Source organism: Tiliqua scincoides, chromosome 2 (genome assembly GCF_035046505.1).
Source record: "Tiliqua scincoides isolate rTilSci1 chromosome 2, rTilSci1.hap2, whole genome shotgun sequence".
NCBI lineage: Eukaryota > Metazoa > Chordata > Lepidosauria > Squamata > Scincidae > Tiliqua > Tiliqua scincoides.
In genome coordinates, this window is record NC_089822.1 from 129,214,261 (window position 1) to 129,229,711 (window position 15,451).

The window sequence follows — 15,451 nt, forward strand, 5'->3', positions numbered from 1 at the left end:
CTCAGAGCAACAGACATAGCTTGCTCCTTCCCTTTAATCTACACAACCATCCTGTACTGCAGTGGTTCCCAACCTGTGGTCCAGGCACCAGAGGTGGTCTGTGAGACCCTGAGAAGTGGTCCCCAAAGCCTCAGGAAAAAAAGAAATGATCATCATCGATCACTTCCAATATCTCATCAAGTGAGTGCTCCCTCACAGACCACTGAAGTGTCAGCCGTGGCTGTAGGTAGTCCATTCTCTGCCCTCTCTGGCGGTCTGACGCTTGTTGAAGTGCCAGCTGCGGGAGAGTCCATTCTCCACCCTTTCTGGTAGTCTGTGGAAGAGCATTCACTCAGTGAGATGCTTCCCCATGGACCATCAGAGAGGGTGGAGAATGGACCCCCTCCTCCCAAGCTGGCTTTTCCAATGTCTCGCCGAGTGCTCCCCCATGGGCTACCAAATTGCATTGTATTTTTGTGTGTGTGGTGGGGATGGAAGGGGTAGCATGGGGTTCCCTACAATTTCAGTGTTTACCTCAGTGGTTCACAGGTTCCTAAAGGTTGGGAACCGCTGCTGTATGGTACTTTAAATTAGGCTGAGAGATAATGACTGTCCCCAGGAGAAGCTTGATAGCAACCACAGGGGCAGAGTCTGCCCTTAATATGCACATCCACCACTCCTTCATGAGCCAAGGCCCAAAGAGATGGGTGCAACTGACAAGAAAGGTGCTTGAAACGGAGCAGGCTTTACCACTAATAAGAAGATTATGGAGGGAAGGTTAAATAGCCCTTGCCTGGGGCATCATCATGCATGGAATAAAGCAGCTGAAGTATGGGATGTCCTTGAGGTTGGAAGCTGCATTGGACATCAGATGGGAGGACCTGAGGGTTAGATTGAGCCTCTGGGCTGCCAGCTGCCCACCCCTATATTATAATGCAGTGGCTCCCAAACTATGTGTTGGGACCCACTGGTGGGTCGCAACCCAATTTTGGTGGGTCCCATAGCAACCAAGCAGAACTCAACACGGGATGGAAAGATCAGATAACTAATCGCTCCAAGCCCTGAGGATATTCAAGAATCATATCGCTACGAATTGCCCTGCAAAGAGCTCAGCTCCTTGCATCCACAGGTTTGCAAGCATGTGTAAATATAGAAAGATAAATGTTTGAACATCTTTTTGTTGTTGTTGTTATTTCTTGTAAATAAATAAATAATTTCTTTCTAGATCTCTTTTTGTTTTCCAAAGTCTTGAAAACTAGGTGGGTCCCAGTAGAGCGTTGTTTTTCAAAAAGTGGGTCCCAGCACTAAAAAGTTTGGGAATCACTGTTATAAGAGTAGTGTGACCAAATACAAAGGGGGACAGAGTGCCTCTACCTTTGACCATTGCGTAGAAGAGGGAATGCTGGCAGGTGCAGCTTCTGAAGACCACAAGCCTGTCCACACTTACCTGGGAGTAAGCCCCATTGACTTCAGTGAGATTTACTTCTGAGTAGACATGCCTAGGCTTGGGCTCTAACCCCCTCCATGTGGAACTGCACCTGCCAGCATTCCCTCTACTATGCAATGGTAAGAGGTAGAGGCACTCTGTCCTCCACTGCATCTGGTCACCCTGGGTGAGCTAGGCAGGCAGGAGCCTTCAATGCACGTGCAGTACCTCCGCCCTGACCAACAGGTGTCGCTGTTGCGAGCAGAGAACTTTCCTTTACTTTGACGTGGCGGACGCTCTAGCCACCGCGCTCTCGCTCCTCTTCATGAGCTTTTCCGGGCTGCGGGCGGATGTGGCGTCATTGGTGCTTCCGGTGGCGCATGCGTGGTCAGCGACCCTCCTTCTGCCACCTTCCCCCTGAGCAGCAGGTAGGGGTGCCGGGCTGGGGCATAGAGTTGGATCTCTCTTTGCAGGCCTGGCCCTTCTGCTGTCCTCTCCCTCACTTGCCTTCTCCCTCTTGGCGCCTTCTGGCCTTCCAAGGGGAGAGGGAGGCAGGCAGGCACTCTGGCAGAGGAGGGTGGGGCGGAGCCTGCAGTGGGGACCTTCACCCTTGGGGACGTTCTTGGTCGGCCACTGGGCAGGGCTTGCAGCTGGCAGGGGGAAGCCTGGAGCCTCCCCTGGAGGGGGCTCAGTTCCAGAGTTCCCAGGCGCCTGAGGGCTGCTGGGGCACCAAGACCCCTGGTGCATCGCTGGTTAGGGCAGTGGTTCCCACTCTGGGGTACATGCACCCCCAGGTGTACCTGGGGGCATCCACTCAAGCTGAGTGTTGGAAAGAAAATCTTTGGAACTCCTTAGTCTGTGGAGCTCCTTGCCACAGGATGCGCCAAGCTCCTTAGTCTGTGGGACTACTTGCCACAGGATGCGGTGATGGCACCTGTCTTGGATGCCTTTAAAAGGGGATTGGACAGATTTCTGGAGGAAAAGTCCATCGTGGGTTACAAGTCATGATGGGTATATACAACCTCCTGGTTTCAGAGAGTAGGCTACCTCAGAATGCCAGATGCGAGGAAGGTCACCAGAATGCAGGTCTCCGGTTGTCTTGTGTGCTCCCTGAGGCATCTGGTAGGCCACTGGAGACTGAACTATGATGGGCTTTTGACCTGATCCAACTGGGCTTTTATGTTCTTACATGCCAGGACTTTTAGGTGTTCTTGTAAAAGAACTGACTAATGGCAGAACCTTTATTAGAATGCCTTGCTGGGCTGGCAAGGCAGGAAGGAAGGTGGCTAGCTGGCTGCTAAAGCCCCAGTAACTGCTAGTTTCTGGTCACCAGTTCGTGAATTATCAGAAATGGATCAGTAGTTGAAAACATAAATTTGAAATAACAGCAACTATATTAAGTACAAACATTTTGCTGATATGAGGGGTGCTATTTATGGAAATGGGCTACCAAGGGGTATGCAAGTGAGAAAACATTGGGAGCCACTGTGCTGGGAGGGAAAGCTCTTGCTTTGGTAAGATGCTCCATGTGTTGCCACACACACACACACACACCCCAATTTGGCTGGTGACTGTGCCTATCAGCTGAAGTTCAAGCAAGGGAAGCATTCCTGATTAGTTCTTTGCTAGGCAAAAGCTTCACTTTCTTGGGACACAATCCTAGGTGTATCTATTGATGAATCTTATTGTGTTCAGTGGGGCTTATATCCCATCAGAGGTGGAACTAAGGTGGAGCCTGAGGGGCACCTGCCCCAGGTGTTACATGAGGGGTGTGCATGGTATGAGGCAGAAGGAGTTGGTACTGGTGGCTTTGCACCCCCATTTTTTATCCTGTGGAGGCCTCATGATGTCATATGACATCACTGCCCCAGATGCTGGGGCTTCAAGTTATGCCTCTGCATCCCAGGAAGTTGTGGCTAGGATTACAGCCTCAGTAGTAGTCCAGAAAAAAATACAGCAACTGTAGGTACAGGGCACATTTTTGGGGTGTGTGTGTGTGTGTGTGAGTGAACTAATGGTAGTATGCGTGTGGTAGGCATGAGTTTGAATCCCATATTGGCCAGGTGATTATAGTCCACCTTCCCCACTCCCCTTCCATTTAAGCAAAGGGAAATAATTTTGAGCTTCTGTACAGGTCTGCTATAAGGATAAATGAGAAAAGAAGGTGAAATGCTGTTCTCTGCTCCTCATGCCTTCCTCCCATGTCATTCAGTGTAAAGATATTTGCCTGCCCGCCTCTGAAGAGCAGTCTCTAGGTTTTTGGGTTCATAGTGTTTGTTTTGTTCTAGTATAAAGGCTCAGAACTTGATTTTCTCAAAGACCATCATCTCCCCCCCCCCCCCCCCGAAAATATATTGGAATGTTCAGGATGACTAGTTTTCAAACTGGATGGCTTCCTTCTGGGACAGTGGAAGGTTGCCACTTTTGTCAGCTCCTGTGATGCTGATGGTGATGCTTTTGTGTGCAGTGAAAAGCATCACTTGATTTATGTGGATCCAGATGCTATAAAGGTACAAGTAGCCAGGGTGTGTTTTCTGGTCAGTTGGCAACCTGGGTCTTAATAAACATTGCTCACAGTTGCAAGGCAGCAGCAAATACAAAGCTCTGTATTAACCCACATTTTTAAAAAACTTTCAACTCAGCTGCTCTGTGTTACTGGGAAACTTGATCAGGGTGGTTTGTCAGACTGCTTCCAGAAAATAAGTTTTTTTAACCTTTGCAAGACTGTTCTGTGTGCACTAGCAAATCTGTCATGAGAGAAGCACTGCAGAAGCCCATAGGGACTCATGTCACAAAAGCATGGGGCATGGGTAGATAAGTGAGGTGACTTGTTGGGCCTTGAGTTGTTGCAGAATTGACGGTGAAATTAGGGCACTGATATGCTCACATGGTCTTTAAAAGCCTTGAATGAGCTTGACTGCAGATCTTTAGATCCCCACTAATATAAGTCCAGATAGGAATAGCAATTGCACTTCATTAAAATCTTATTTTGATTATATGTGCTCTAGGAAATAGTCTGTCAGCCCTGTGATCCCTTGCATGATCGTACTTTGCCTCTTTGACGCGTAGGTTTAAAAAAAAAGTTTACAGTCCAAAGGCCAGATTGATAGATGTTTAGAGGTCTTCTAGAATTAGATCACTTAACTGGCTTCCAAATAGCAGTTGGCTTGATATGGTGTACTGTAGGCAAATATCTACAAGCAACCTAGTTTCCCCACTTCAAAATATATCTTGCTGTAGGAGGGAATAGTTCTAGTTCCTTCAGTGTCATTAGATGGGGCTGCTAAGTAGGAGTCTTCTGCACATTTTTTACTTTTTGTTGCCATCTTGGAGCTGATTTTTTTTTCAGGAAATGTGCTTCCAGGACAATACTACACATTTGTTTAAGAATTCAGGTAGAGGATCTTTCATTTGAATGATTACCTGTCAAAAACATGCTTGTGAGAAGCTATTAACACATCAGAAATAAATTCTAACTTGACCTTATCCCAGCCGTGCAGACTCTCCATGTACATGGAGTTCCTTAAATGGGAGAACATTCAGAAATGCCGTCTACTACCTGCATTTTGAAAGTGACACATGCATGTGGATACACCTTTGCGCTTAAGGGGCATATCTGCGTTCAGGGTTCTGCAACTTTTGGCTACCATGGCCAGCCAAAATCTGATCAGCAAGTTCCTATTGTTCCCCTTTAGTATCATCCTCTGCATGATTACTTTGAAGCAAGTTTGGACTTACTCCTAGTTAAATATGAACAGAATTGCAACCTGCAGACACTGTCCCTGCAGTTGTGCTGGGCTGTGGGTGCCCTCTGAATATCAACCACCCATCTCTAGCTCCATGCACAGGGCCAGGGGAAAAGGTGGAGGTGCCACTCATTTGACAGTGGGTAGTGATGTCCAGAGCACTGTGGTCCCCCACCACAAAACAGCCAGTTTCAGCCTTAAGAACAGCCCCACTGGATCAGGCCATAGGCCCATCTAGTCCAGCTTCCTGTATCTCACAGTGGCCCACCAAATGCCCCAGGGAGCACACCAGATAACAAGAGACCTCATCCTGGTGCCGTCTCTTGCATCTGGCATTCTGACATAACCCATTTCTAAATCAGGAGGTTGCGCATACACATCATGGCTTGTACCCCGTAATGGATTTTTCCTCCAGAAACTTGTCCAATCCCCTTTTAAAGGCGTCCAGGCCAGTCACCATCACCACATCCTGTGGCAAAGAGTTCCACAGAGCAACCACATGCTGAGTAAAGAAATATTTTCTTTTGTCTGTCCTAACCCTCCCAACACTCAATTTTAGTGGATGTCCCCTGGTTCTGGTGTTATGTGAGAGTGTGAAGAGCATCTCCCTATCCACTCTGTCCATCCCTTGCATAATTATGTATGTCTCAATCATGCCCCCCCTCAGGCGCCTCTTTTCTAGGCTGAAGAGGCCCAAACGCCGTAACCTATCCTCATAAGGAAGCTGCCCCAGCCCAGTAATCATCTTAGTCGCTCTCTTTTGCGCTTTTTCCATTTCCACTATGTCTTTTTTGAGATGCGGCGACCAGAACTGGACTCCTGTTCAGTTTTGGAGCCTTCTACTCCAAAAGTCAAAACAAAAGGCTAGTGTTCATTTGGGAGCAGGGGTTCTTCAAGCACTGTTGTTACCCACTGCCAGATAGCTAACCCTAGTTTTCTTCTTCAGTTTGGAACTGGAGAGGGTGGTGAGGATCTTGCTCTGTAACTACATCAGATCATCTGCCCCTTCCTTGGGTCCAAGCTAGAAAGAGAGGCTGGGTTTCCTTTTGCCATATTTGCCAGCGGTTGGTGGGATATCCACCATGGCCAGTGGAATCATCTCAGCATGTATGGTATACCAGTGCTGCTCAAAGGGTCACTCAGTGCTGGTCTCCACAGCTTGAATGTCACTTACTGTTCCACCATGCTGCTGCTGCTCTTGGCACCCGATCTGGACTGAGAGATGCTCTGGGCAGTCTGCCTGGAAATCCGGGTGCAATGCCTGCTGGGGCAATGGGTAATAGACATGACTACCCAGAGTGTGTCTCAGTCCAGATCAGGTGCCAGGAGCAATGGCAGAAAGGTAAGTGCTATTCACATTGGGGAAGGTGTTACTGGTGCGCAGGCAGGCTCCACTTTGGAGAGTGCTGGTGTAGGGCCTAGTACCTTGGTTGCTCCCATGTTAACTTTCCCATCTGCTGGTTAGATCACAGGATTCAGTTTCTAATAAACCTATGGATCTGTGTTAGTGTGCAGATGTAGCCTAAATTGAACAGAGCACCCTCTCAATAATACCATCCACGTGCCAGGCTTGGTTAGCAGGAGCATGGTCTGGTATTCTTAACAGCTCTGTTCTGTGATTCTCTGCCCAAATGCCCAACCTTGGCACCTTCCAGAGGTGATGTTTGCCAGTGCAAGGTGGTCTCTACATTTGGTAGCTAGAAGAAGCAAAGGCGATTTGGATAGTATATGCTAAGGATTTAATGAGGATTTTTCATAATCAGATTAGCCTTGTTTTTATAAAGCTTATTAAACACTCTGAGCCTGAGAGCAAGATAGAACATCTAAAATAGAGAAAGCCTCAGAAGTTTGTTTCCTGTTTTTTTTGGGTACAATTCGAGGGTGCCAGAATCAGATCTGCAGGAGCCAACATCAAACCTTTGAGCCCCCTTTGGGTCAGTTAACCAAGCGCCTCCAGCTCTGCTTGCACTGATCAGCACAATTATGCTCTGTGGGTTCTGTTGGTGCACAGTTCTCGTTTGGCTTTAGGTGATCTCTTGGTAACCTAAAGCCATGTTGCCTGGTCATTGTTCTTATGACTATGATTGTGTTCTGGAATGTACCATTCTCCATATATCAACCTTGCCACACACCTTCCTAATATGGGTGGGTTTCTATTGGCAGCAGACAATAGAAGTTGTGGGCACTTGTTCTCCTAATGTCATGGTGTTTGGTTCTTTTCCAGCTGTTGAGTGTGGCCATCCCTCCCTCCACATCCCCAAAAATGTATACCTGTGCAAAGTTCGTCTCGGCGCCTATCCTTGTGAGTAAACAAGATGCATCACATTTAGTGCTTGAGTTTTTTCGTGCACTTGTTTTCAAAGTGTTGCCTTGTCAATATGGGCAGTTAATAATCTGTTCTATATAATTGTATTTGAAACATTAACCCTTTGCTTGTAATAGAGCAGATTCCACATAGTATTTTGTGTCCATTTCCATTTCTTTATTCTTATAAGAAGAATACTTCTGGTTCTCAGGATTTAAAAAAAAAAATCTTCTGAAAGTACTATGGCAGCTTTTGCTGTAGCCCAGTGGCCTCAAACTTTGAGGGAGCTTTATTTTCTCAGTAAGTCTTTGCGGGGGAGGGGCTAGGGCAGCAACACAATCCCCAGGATCACGCTGCTAAGGGGGGGCAAGGGGGGTGCTTGTGACTTACTTTCAGAAGGCAGGGCTGCAGGAGTTGCGGGGAGCCCTGCACAGTGCTCCCCAAGGCTTGGAATGTTCAGGTGCAAGGCATTTCTGTTTTGCAGGAGGCGCTTTGTGCCCACTTTCACTGAAAGTTCCAAGGCTCGGAGAGCCTTTGCAGGGCTTCCTGCAACCTGCTGCAGCCCTGCCTTCTTAAAGTATGTCACAAGCACCCCCCCCTCGCTGCCCCAAATGGACGCGATCCTGGGGATCACTTCCCTGCCTCTCCCCTTCCCCCACCCCTTAAAGGGATGGGGGAACCTTTACATGAACTGGTGGGTCACAACCCACCAATTTGAGAACCACTGCTATAGCCCTTTTGCAGGGGCTCAGCTTTTGCAGGGGCTCTTAGTTGCTGTCCTCGGCTCTTGAGTACCTCTTTTTTCCTTCCATTATTACTGATGCTTGTTGCTTAGGCAACAAGTGTTGTCTGCTTGCACATTGTTATTTAGCGATTTAGTTATGTGATTTTTCTCTGTAAACCGCTTTGTGAACTTTTAGTTGAAAAGCGGTATATAAATACTGTTGATTGATTGATTGATTGTTTAACTTGCCCTTTTCTTGAGGGCAGAAATGGTAGCCACGTTTTACCTTTTTCACTGCTCCTGTCAGCAGTGGTGGCTTCAGTAGCACTGATAATGTTGCCAACATATTTTATTTGCACCTTTGTGGGCAGATGTAGTAGTGCTTGAAGTGCTGATGGCTTTCATTGTCATTTTTTCTTTAGAGTATGTTCTAGGTTAGTAGTTCCCAAATTTGGAGGGGCCACTGCTCTGTTGGTTCATATCCCAAGTTCCCCCTACCCTACACCATTATTCAAAATAGCTGTTTACATGACACACTAAGGGCACAATCCTAATCAGGTCTACTCAGAAGTGAGTCCTATTTTGTTCAATGGGGCTTACTCTCTGGAAAGTGTGGTAAGGATTGTAGCCTAAGGGAGATAATAAAATTCAAAACATGCACACTTATTCAAAATCCGATTAAAGCTTTTTAGTTTAATTTATTCAACCAAATTGAGGAGCTTGATCCAGTGATACCATCATTTCAAAGGCTGATAGTCACTTAGCAAGAATTGTAGATATCACATTTAGCAGCTGCCTCACTGTTCAGTAACTTCTTGATATGATTGATGGGTTTGAGTAATCAATACCAGTTTCCCAATGTCTGGTTTAAAGTCACTTAGCAGGAGTCTTACATGCTTATTAATCTGGAATTGATTTCATTGTTTGGAGAGAAGTTTTCCCAATCCTGTCCTGCTATCAGCCCAATCCTATCCTTTCCATTGCTATAGCATGCAACTGTGCCAAAGCAGGCTGTACTCCATGCTGTGGAGCCACTGATGAGGTCTTCTCAGACCTGTACCAGCTCTTTAGTCAGTTCAAGTCCAAGGAGGCAGTGTCAATGGTTTGCTCTGGAGGGGATGGCATCTGGCATAAGTCACCCATGCAGGGTGCCACCCCCTGTTGCCTCCCAATATATTCCCCTCCCGGCTTTCCTCTCTGTTACTTATTCAAATCAGAACTCAAAACCTCACTAGCTGCTGGTAAGATGAGCTTTGCTGATTGTATGCAGCTTTCCAGCCTTGGCAATCAATGAACTGTTCTATGATCAGTGCTTTGTCGTGAAGCATTGCAAATCATGCTTATCAGTGTTTAGCTGCTTTTGAAATTTGTCACAAAGTGATTGAAACACAGCTCTTGTCTGCCTTGTCAGGATGTGCCTTCTCCACATGTTCAATTAGTCTGGAAGGCTTTACTGCCTCATTACTGCGCCTTTTCACATATTAGGCGCATTGGCAGCTTCTGACTTGTTGCTGGTGGTATAAATCTATACTTCAGCTATACCAAACTACATTGTCTCTTTGTTATTAAACAGAAACGGCAGAAGTAGAAAAATCAAAGGACAAATATGGTGACAACAGTTTTCACAAAATGCGGTATACTGGTCTGACTTGGGAGAGCCCAAGCTCTGGTGGTATATTTACTAAAAATTCAAATAGCTTCCACCATATTTCAGCATTATGCAGAGGCAGAAACTTGAAGTGCCATTTGATAACATGATAGGGACTCTACTACCTCCTGAGTCCCTTGCCTCTTAGTGCCCCCTAGGTCTGGGGTGCCAAACCTGTTTCATATAGTGGGCCAAGTAGGACTCATGGTGCCTGCTGAGGGCCAAAAGTGATATTATTAAGCAGGAAGTGACAAGGTTAAGCAGATGATGGCTAGAAAATGTGCAAATCTTGTTCATAATTTCAAGGTATGAGAGAATCCAATTATCATGCTGGGAGAGTACAATTATAACAGGTGGGACAGATAAATTGCTTTTGGGGGCTGCATCCAGCCCTCCGACCTTATGTTTGACTGACCTGCCCTAGGTAATCCCATTGCCCACTTTCAGAACCACTGCCCTAGGTGGCTATTTCCCAGTGCACTCTAAAGAGGGGGGGGGGGTTGGGGACGCTTGTTGTGAAATTATCAATGCTTCAGGCTGCTCCTGAACTGCCTGCAGAAATGCAGCAAATATTTTTGAAAAGGAAGGAAAAACCCATGACCAGAGAGGCTACCTTAGCACCACTCCTTGGATAGAACAAGAAAAGGGTGTGTGTCTCATTAGTGAAGCGTGGACCAGCAGAGGCCAGCACTCAGGATGTGAGGAGCCACAATGTAGCTCTAGATAAATTCTTTTTCTGGGGTTCTAGAAAAGAGATTGGTTTTTGGTGTTTGCTGAAACCTTAAAACATCCTGAGAACACTGGGTTTCAGTGAAGTCTGTAGCATTTAGGCATAGTTTCTAGCACTTGCTGCTGGTTGGCTTTAACCCACTTCTGCCCAGATCACAGGTGTACACATTTGGTCCCTGTTGCGTATATGCAGTGTTGGGCAGTAATGTCTTAAATGGCGTGTCTGAAGTCTGGGAGAATCTCCAGAGTGAGAAAGAGTGAAGAGAATTTCTGGTAGCTAATGCTTCAGTTTTGGGCATAACTTGCTGCTCTTTCCCAGACCTATCAGAAACAGGGCAAATCATGCAAAGAAAATGTATGCATGTTCATTTAAGCTTTGTGGCCTCTAACTTATGCAAATTATCTCAGCATGGAATTCTGGTGACTTTTAAAAGTGTAGAATACACACCCCACTATGTCCTCTAGCCCAGTGCTGTTGGAAATAATATCCACTTACTGCCTTTTTGTTGAAAGTGAGGAACAGTGATCTTCTGTTTATCCAGATTAGGGGCATCCCTAAGGCTTTTTGCTAAAATCTCTGGCATTCTATTAAAATAGTGAGAGTTAGCAAAGAACTTGCAACTTTGAAGACAGGCAAGGTTGTACAATCAAAACTGCTCAAACATGTCCCCAAGTGAAGATAATTGAGAAGTGCTTTCATACATGAAAGATTAATCCTAATCTACATGGCCCTGAGGAGGTGGCAGCTGCCGTAGACTCCATTGTTTCTGTGAGCCTGACCCAAGCGATCAGATGCCTGATGGTGGTAGTGCTTTTAAACTTAAGGGATTGGAACCCAACCAAGCCATTTAGAGACTTGATACTTCCTTACTATGATGCCACTGTCCCATTTGTCTCAAAAGGTTAGTCAGGGATCATCTGGTGTGGCTTCCCTCCCAGTTCAAGAAATTGGCAGGTGCCTTCTTCCTTCCCTTAGAAAGGAATTGCCCCAAGACCTCTGCAATGAAACAGAGCCATATTTGGCAAGCACCCCATGGGAACGGAGATGGGTATCTGCCAGGTAAGAAGCAGGGATGTACTTTGTTTCCCCAGTTTGACCAAAGGGGATGAGGAAGGACAGGAAAAGCATACAATGTGACCCATATGTGGCCAACATGTGACCATAAAATGGCTGTCGCTGGTTTAGACTGTTTCTCTTCATGAGGTTGAGAACAATCAGTTTACGGTTACTGGCAGACTTCCTTCTTTAGATAGTGTCCTTTTTCACCATGTGCACCCGTGCTAGCCTTGATTCTTTGCTCTGAGAAAAGTTAGTGTAATAAGATGTGACATGCCACCAGCAAAAACCTATTTAGGCTGACCAGCCAGAGTATGCTCAAGTGCCTTCACAAATGTTGACTGTACCTCTGTAATTAGAGTGCACTTGCAAGACTGTTCATAGTTTCAATGGAGCACTCAGTGTCTTCCCCTTGAATGCTTTCCCACTGCAGGTGAGGAACAGTTCCCGGCTGCTGTGCAGACCCATCTCTGCCTCCGTGCTGAACAGGCCTGAGGTCAGGACGGATGAGGTAAGTCTGCATGACATGATTTTGGGGTGCCATATTTGAGGAAGTAGGACTCCTGGGGCTTCAGGGCAAACTGTTCATGGTGTAGAGGGTGCACATGGAAAGACTCTGTATGCCAGCTGCTACTGAGTGGAAAAGGAGATGAGAAGTGGAATAGTTGGCCCTGCTAGACCTTTTGAATTGAGTATGCAGCAGCAGTATTTAACAGTGTGCCCTACCTGTGAATTTAATTGCTGTGAGACATTAGGGGGCATCATGCTGCTTCAGGGCTCTCTTTGTCAAACCAAAGTGCTAGTCTGAGAATCAGGAACATACACCATGTACTGTCACATTTGTATGCTTCTCCAGGGAGCTCAGAATGACTTGTATTCTGCATCTTATTCATAGAACCACCACATTAAATGAGTTGGGCTATATACAAACTTGTAACTTGAGCCAAGTTCTTTGGGGCTGAAGTCCAAGGCCAGACTGTCTGCTCAAATGATTACATTCCTTAAGCTGGTGGCTTTTGTATTTTCTAGCTTCATGGAACCGACTTTTATATCAATGTTTCTGAAGACCCCCTGCATGTTACCAAATGCTGATCAGAACTTTTGGGCCTCACTATTGCTATGCACCACCTAAGAGCATGCTCAATAACTCCCTGCAGCTGTACACTTTGGAGATTGATTGATGGCGGTAAATAAGCTGTCCTCAGAGTGACCTGTTAGCCATTACTTATCTTCTGATTGAGGGACACCTGATAAGTTTCCCAGGACTCCCAGAGTTCCCCCAAAAACGATTTAAAAATAATCTGAAACCTGGTTGTGCATTGGATGGCCTTGCTGCATTGTTTGCACTGAGCAGGAAAGTTTGATCATAGTTATTGATAGTACTCTGTTTGCTTCAAAGCTGTGTCTTCGGTATTTGCTGAAGTATAACCCCTTCATCCCCATGTTTCTTCCTTCTAGCCCGGCTGCATAACAGCTGCTCATAGTGAACTCTTGCCAGTGTTGCGCCGGGGGTTCCAAACGAGCACTGTCTCCAGGGACATTGATACTGCCGCCAAGTTTATCGGTGCTGGTGCTGCCACTGTGGGTGTAGCTGGCTCCGGTGCTGGCATTGGGACCGTATTTGGCAGTCTCATCATTGGCTATGCCAGGTATGTGGGCTTACAAAGAGCTAGTGAATGAATGCCCGTGGATTTGGCAAGAGCAGTTAGTGGGTGAGACGTAGATATGTGTATGCCCATCTCATTGCAGCAAACTAGTATTGCAGTAGGCCTAGTTCATGTCCTGACCCTGTCTTTAGCTTCATACTTACAAGGCAGGGATATCGCAACACATTTTGCAGACAATGGAGCATCTGACGTCTTCTGAAAGATGATTCTTGCAAAAGTGGCAATTGAAAAGATTCCCCATGCATGCTTGTAAATAGCCATCTGGATATCTGTGGTGCATAAGTATTGCCTTAAGGCGGCCATATTTTAAAAAAACTTGCTTGCCCTTCCCCTTTTTCACAGAGCAAATGGCTGGGATGTGGTGGGGAGGCAAGCAAATTGGGCTGCTTCCACACTAGCCTGATTCCAGATGCTGGTAAAAGCGTTTTAACATTTTCTGTGTAGTCCACTCTTTTTTTCAAAACTGATTTGTGGTGAGGGCATTTTCCCACAACACATTTGCAGCACCTGCCTATTCAGTGTGGACTGGTTAACGGCTATTGAAGTTTTCCAGGGCTACTGTGCCTTTTCATTACTAGGTTCCTTCTTGCAATTTTACCTCTAACTGCCTTGTAGTTGGTGCAATTATGGATGCATTTCCCCTTAACTACTCTGTTTCTGTTCCCGGCAGGGGCTTTAATTGCTTCTCTTGCTTCTGTTTTATAGTAAGATAGTAGTACCGTATTTCAGAGATAAAGAGTAAAGTAATGAGAAGCAAACTGCCTCCTGCAGGAAAAAGGAACTGATTAAGGATTTAATTATCAGTAATGCTGGGGCTGCTCTGAATGGGAATCAATAATGGGACAGAAGCAGCAAGGAGGAAGTTACTAATTAATATCGCAGCAATCTTTGCTGAATAGGACTTCTGAATAAATGTTATGAAAGGATCTAGTCTACTGGGATGGGTATTACCATAGAATGCAGTGGTACATTTAGTTCCACACGGCACATTTGTTCTAATGCTGCTTCCGTATTTCAGGAAAGCAGTGCAAAAGGGCGATAGTCTGCAACCAACCCTACCAAATATTGTGGACAATTGCAAGGTTGGCCTCCCAATCCTATCCTCTGTTCCACAGAGCAATGCATTGGTGTCAAAATGGCCTCTACTGCATCCTGTGTGGGAAAGGAGGCTGCTAGAGGTCTCCCTGAGGGAAGGGAACATTCGTTCTTTGCCCTGGGGTAAGCCCCAGCACCTGCAGTGGGGCTACTTGGGCCTGCAAGCAAAATAGCTGGTGGAAATCAGTCTTGGGAAGGAGGATAAAATACAGCAGCGGTACCTGCTACCATCCCGCCCTCCCTCCACCAGCCATTGGAGATCTTACCTTTTCTAGCAGGTGCAGGCCTTTGATTGGCAGTGGTAGGCCTGCACAAGCCTTTCTGCCGATACCATGATTTTCCATGCTGCTGCATTGTGCCTTATAGGACTTGCGCGTGTCCTGCTAGTGCAAGGCCCGAATAAGATTGCAACATGACTAGGTTATACCATGCAACTAGGCCTTTTGCTTCTAAGCATCCCTCTGCTGGGAGGGACATCTCTGTAGTCCTGATTCCTCTAAAGTCCCACAGATAGGGCAATTCTGATACTAAAGAACCTTGGCTGCTCTCTGTTTCACTAATGGTTGATCTTTTTCTCTTTCTCTTCCAGGAACCCCTCCCTGAAGCAGCAGCTCTTTTCCTATGCCATCCTGGGTTTTGCACTCTCGGAGGCCATGGGGCTGTTCTGTTTGATGGTGGCATTCCTCATTCTCTTTGCCATGTGACAGAGCCAGATATGCTGCCTGTTGTGTGCTCTCCTCTCTTCCCCCTGTGTTTAGTCCAGTGTGTATGCCGACCTGGTTGTTCCATGGCAGATAAGGGAAGCCTACCTGTCAACCAAATCCATCTGGCTTGAAGAGGGCAAGTGAATAAATACTGTATTGGTATACACTTCCTGGTTTCTCAGTTTTCTTTTTTCTTGACAAGCAGCAGGGCTATAATACCTTTCCCATCATGTTACTTAACCAATAATGTGTTAATTGATACTTTGGGACACCTGTTCCACTTTGTGGGACCATCCAACTGCACAATATCATGGGGTATATTCCTCCAGTATTCATTGTGTCCATTGGATACTGGGAACCCACGAATTCCT

At 46.3% G+C, this 15,451-nt stretch overlaps 1 protein-coding gene across 1 annotated transcript; it reads left to right on the top strand.

The window, feature by feature from the left end:
* Positions 1-1,756: 1,756 nt before the first annotated feature.
* ATP5MC2 (ATP synthase membrane subunit c locus 2) lies at positions 1,757-15,246 on the top strand. The gene is made up of 5 exons (XM_066614943.1): positions 1,757-1,833; positions 7,376-7,453; positions 12,048-12,125; positions 13,073-13,263; positions 14,966-15,246. The coding sequence occupies exons 1-5, from the start codon at positions 1,786-1,788 to the stop codon at positions 15,078-15,080; spliced, it is 510 nt and encodes a 169-aa protein (XP_066471040.1). The 5' UTR covers positions 1,757-1,785; the 3' UTR covers positions 15,081-15,246.
* Positions 15,247-15,451: the final 205 nt, after the last annotated feature.

Excerpts from the sequence above, each read along its gene's own strand:
- ATP5MC2 (XM_066614943.1), top strand. The coding sequence starts at position 1,786 with ATGCGTGGTCAGCGACCCTCCTTCTGCCACCTTCCCCCTGAGCAGCAG. Across the intron at positions 7,454-12,047 it reads TCGTCTCGGCGCCTATCCTT|GTGAGGAACAGTTCCCGGCT; the intron begins GTGAGTAAACAA and ends TTCCCACTGCAG. Across the intron at positions 12,126-13,072 it reads CTGAGGTCAGGACGGATGAG|CCCGGCTGCATAACAGCTGC; the intron begins GTAAGTCTGCAT and ends TCTTCCTTCTAG.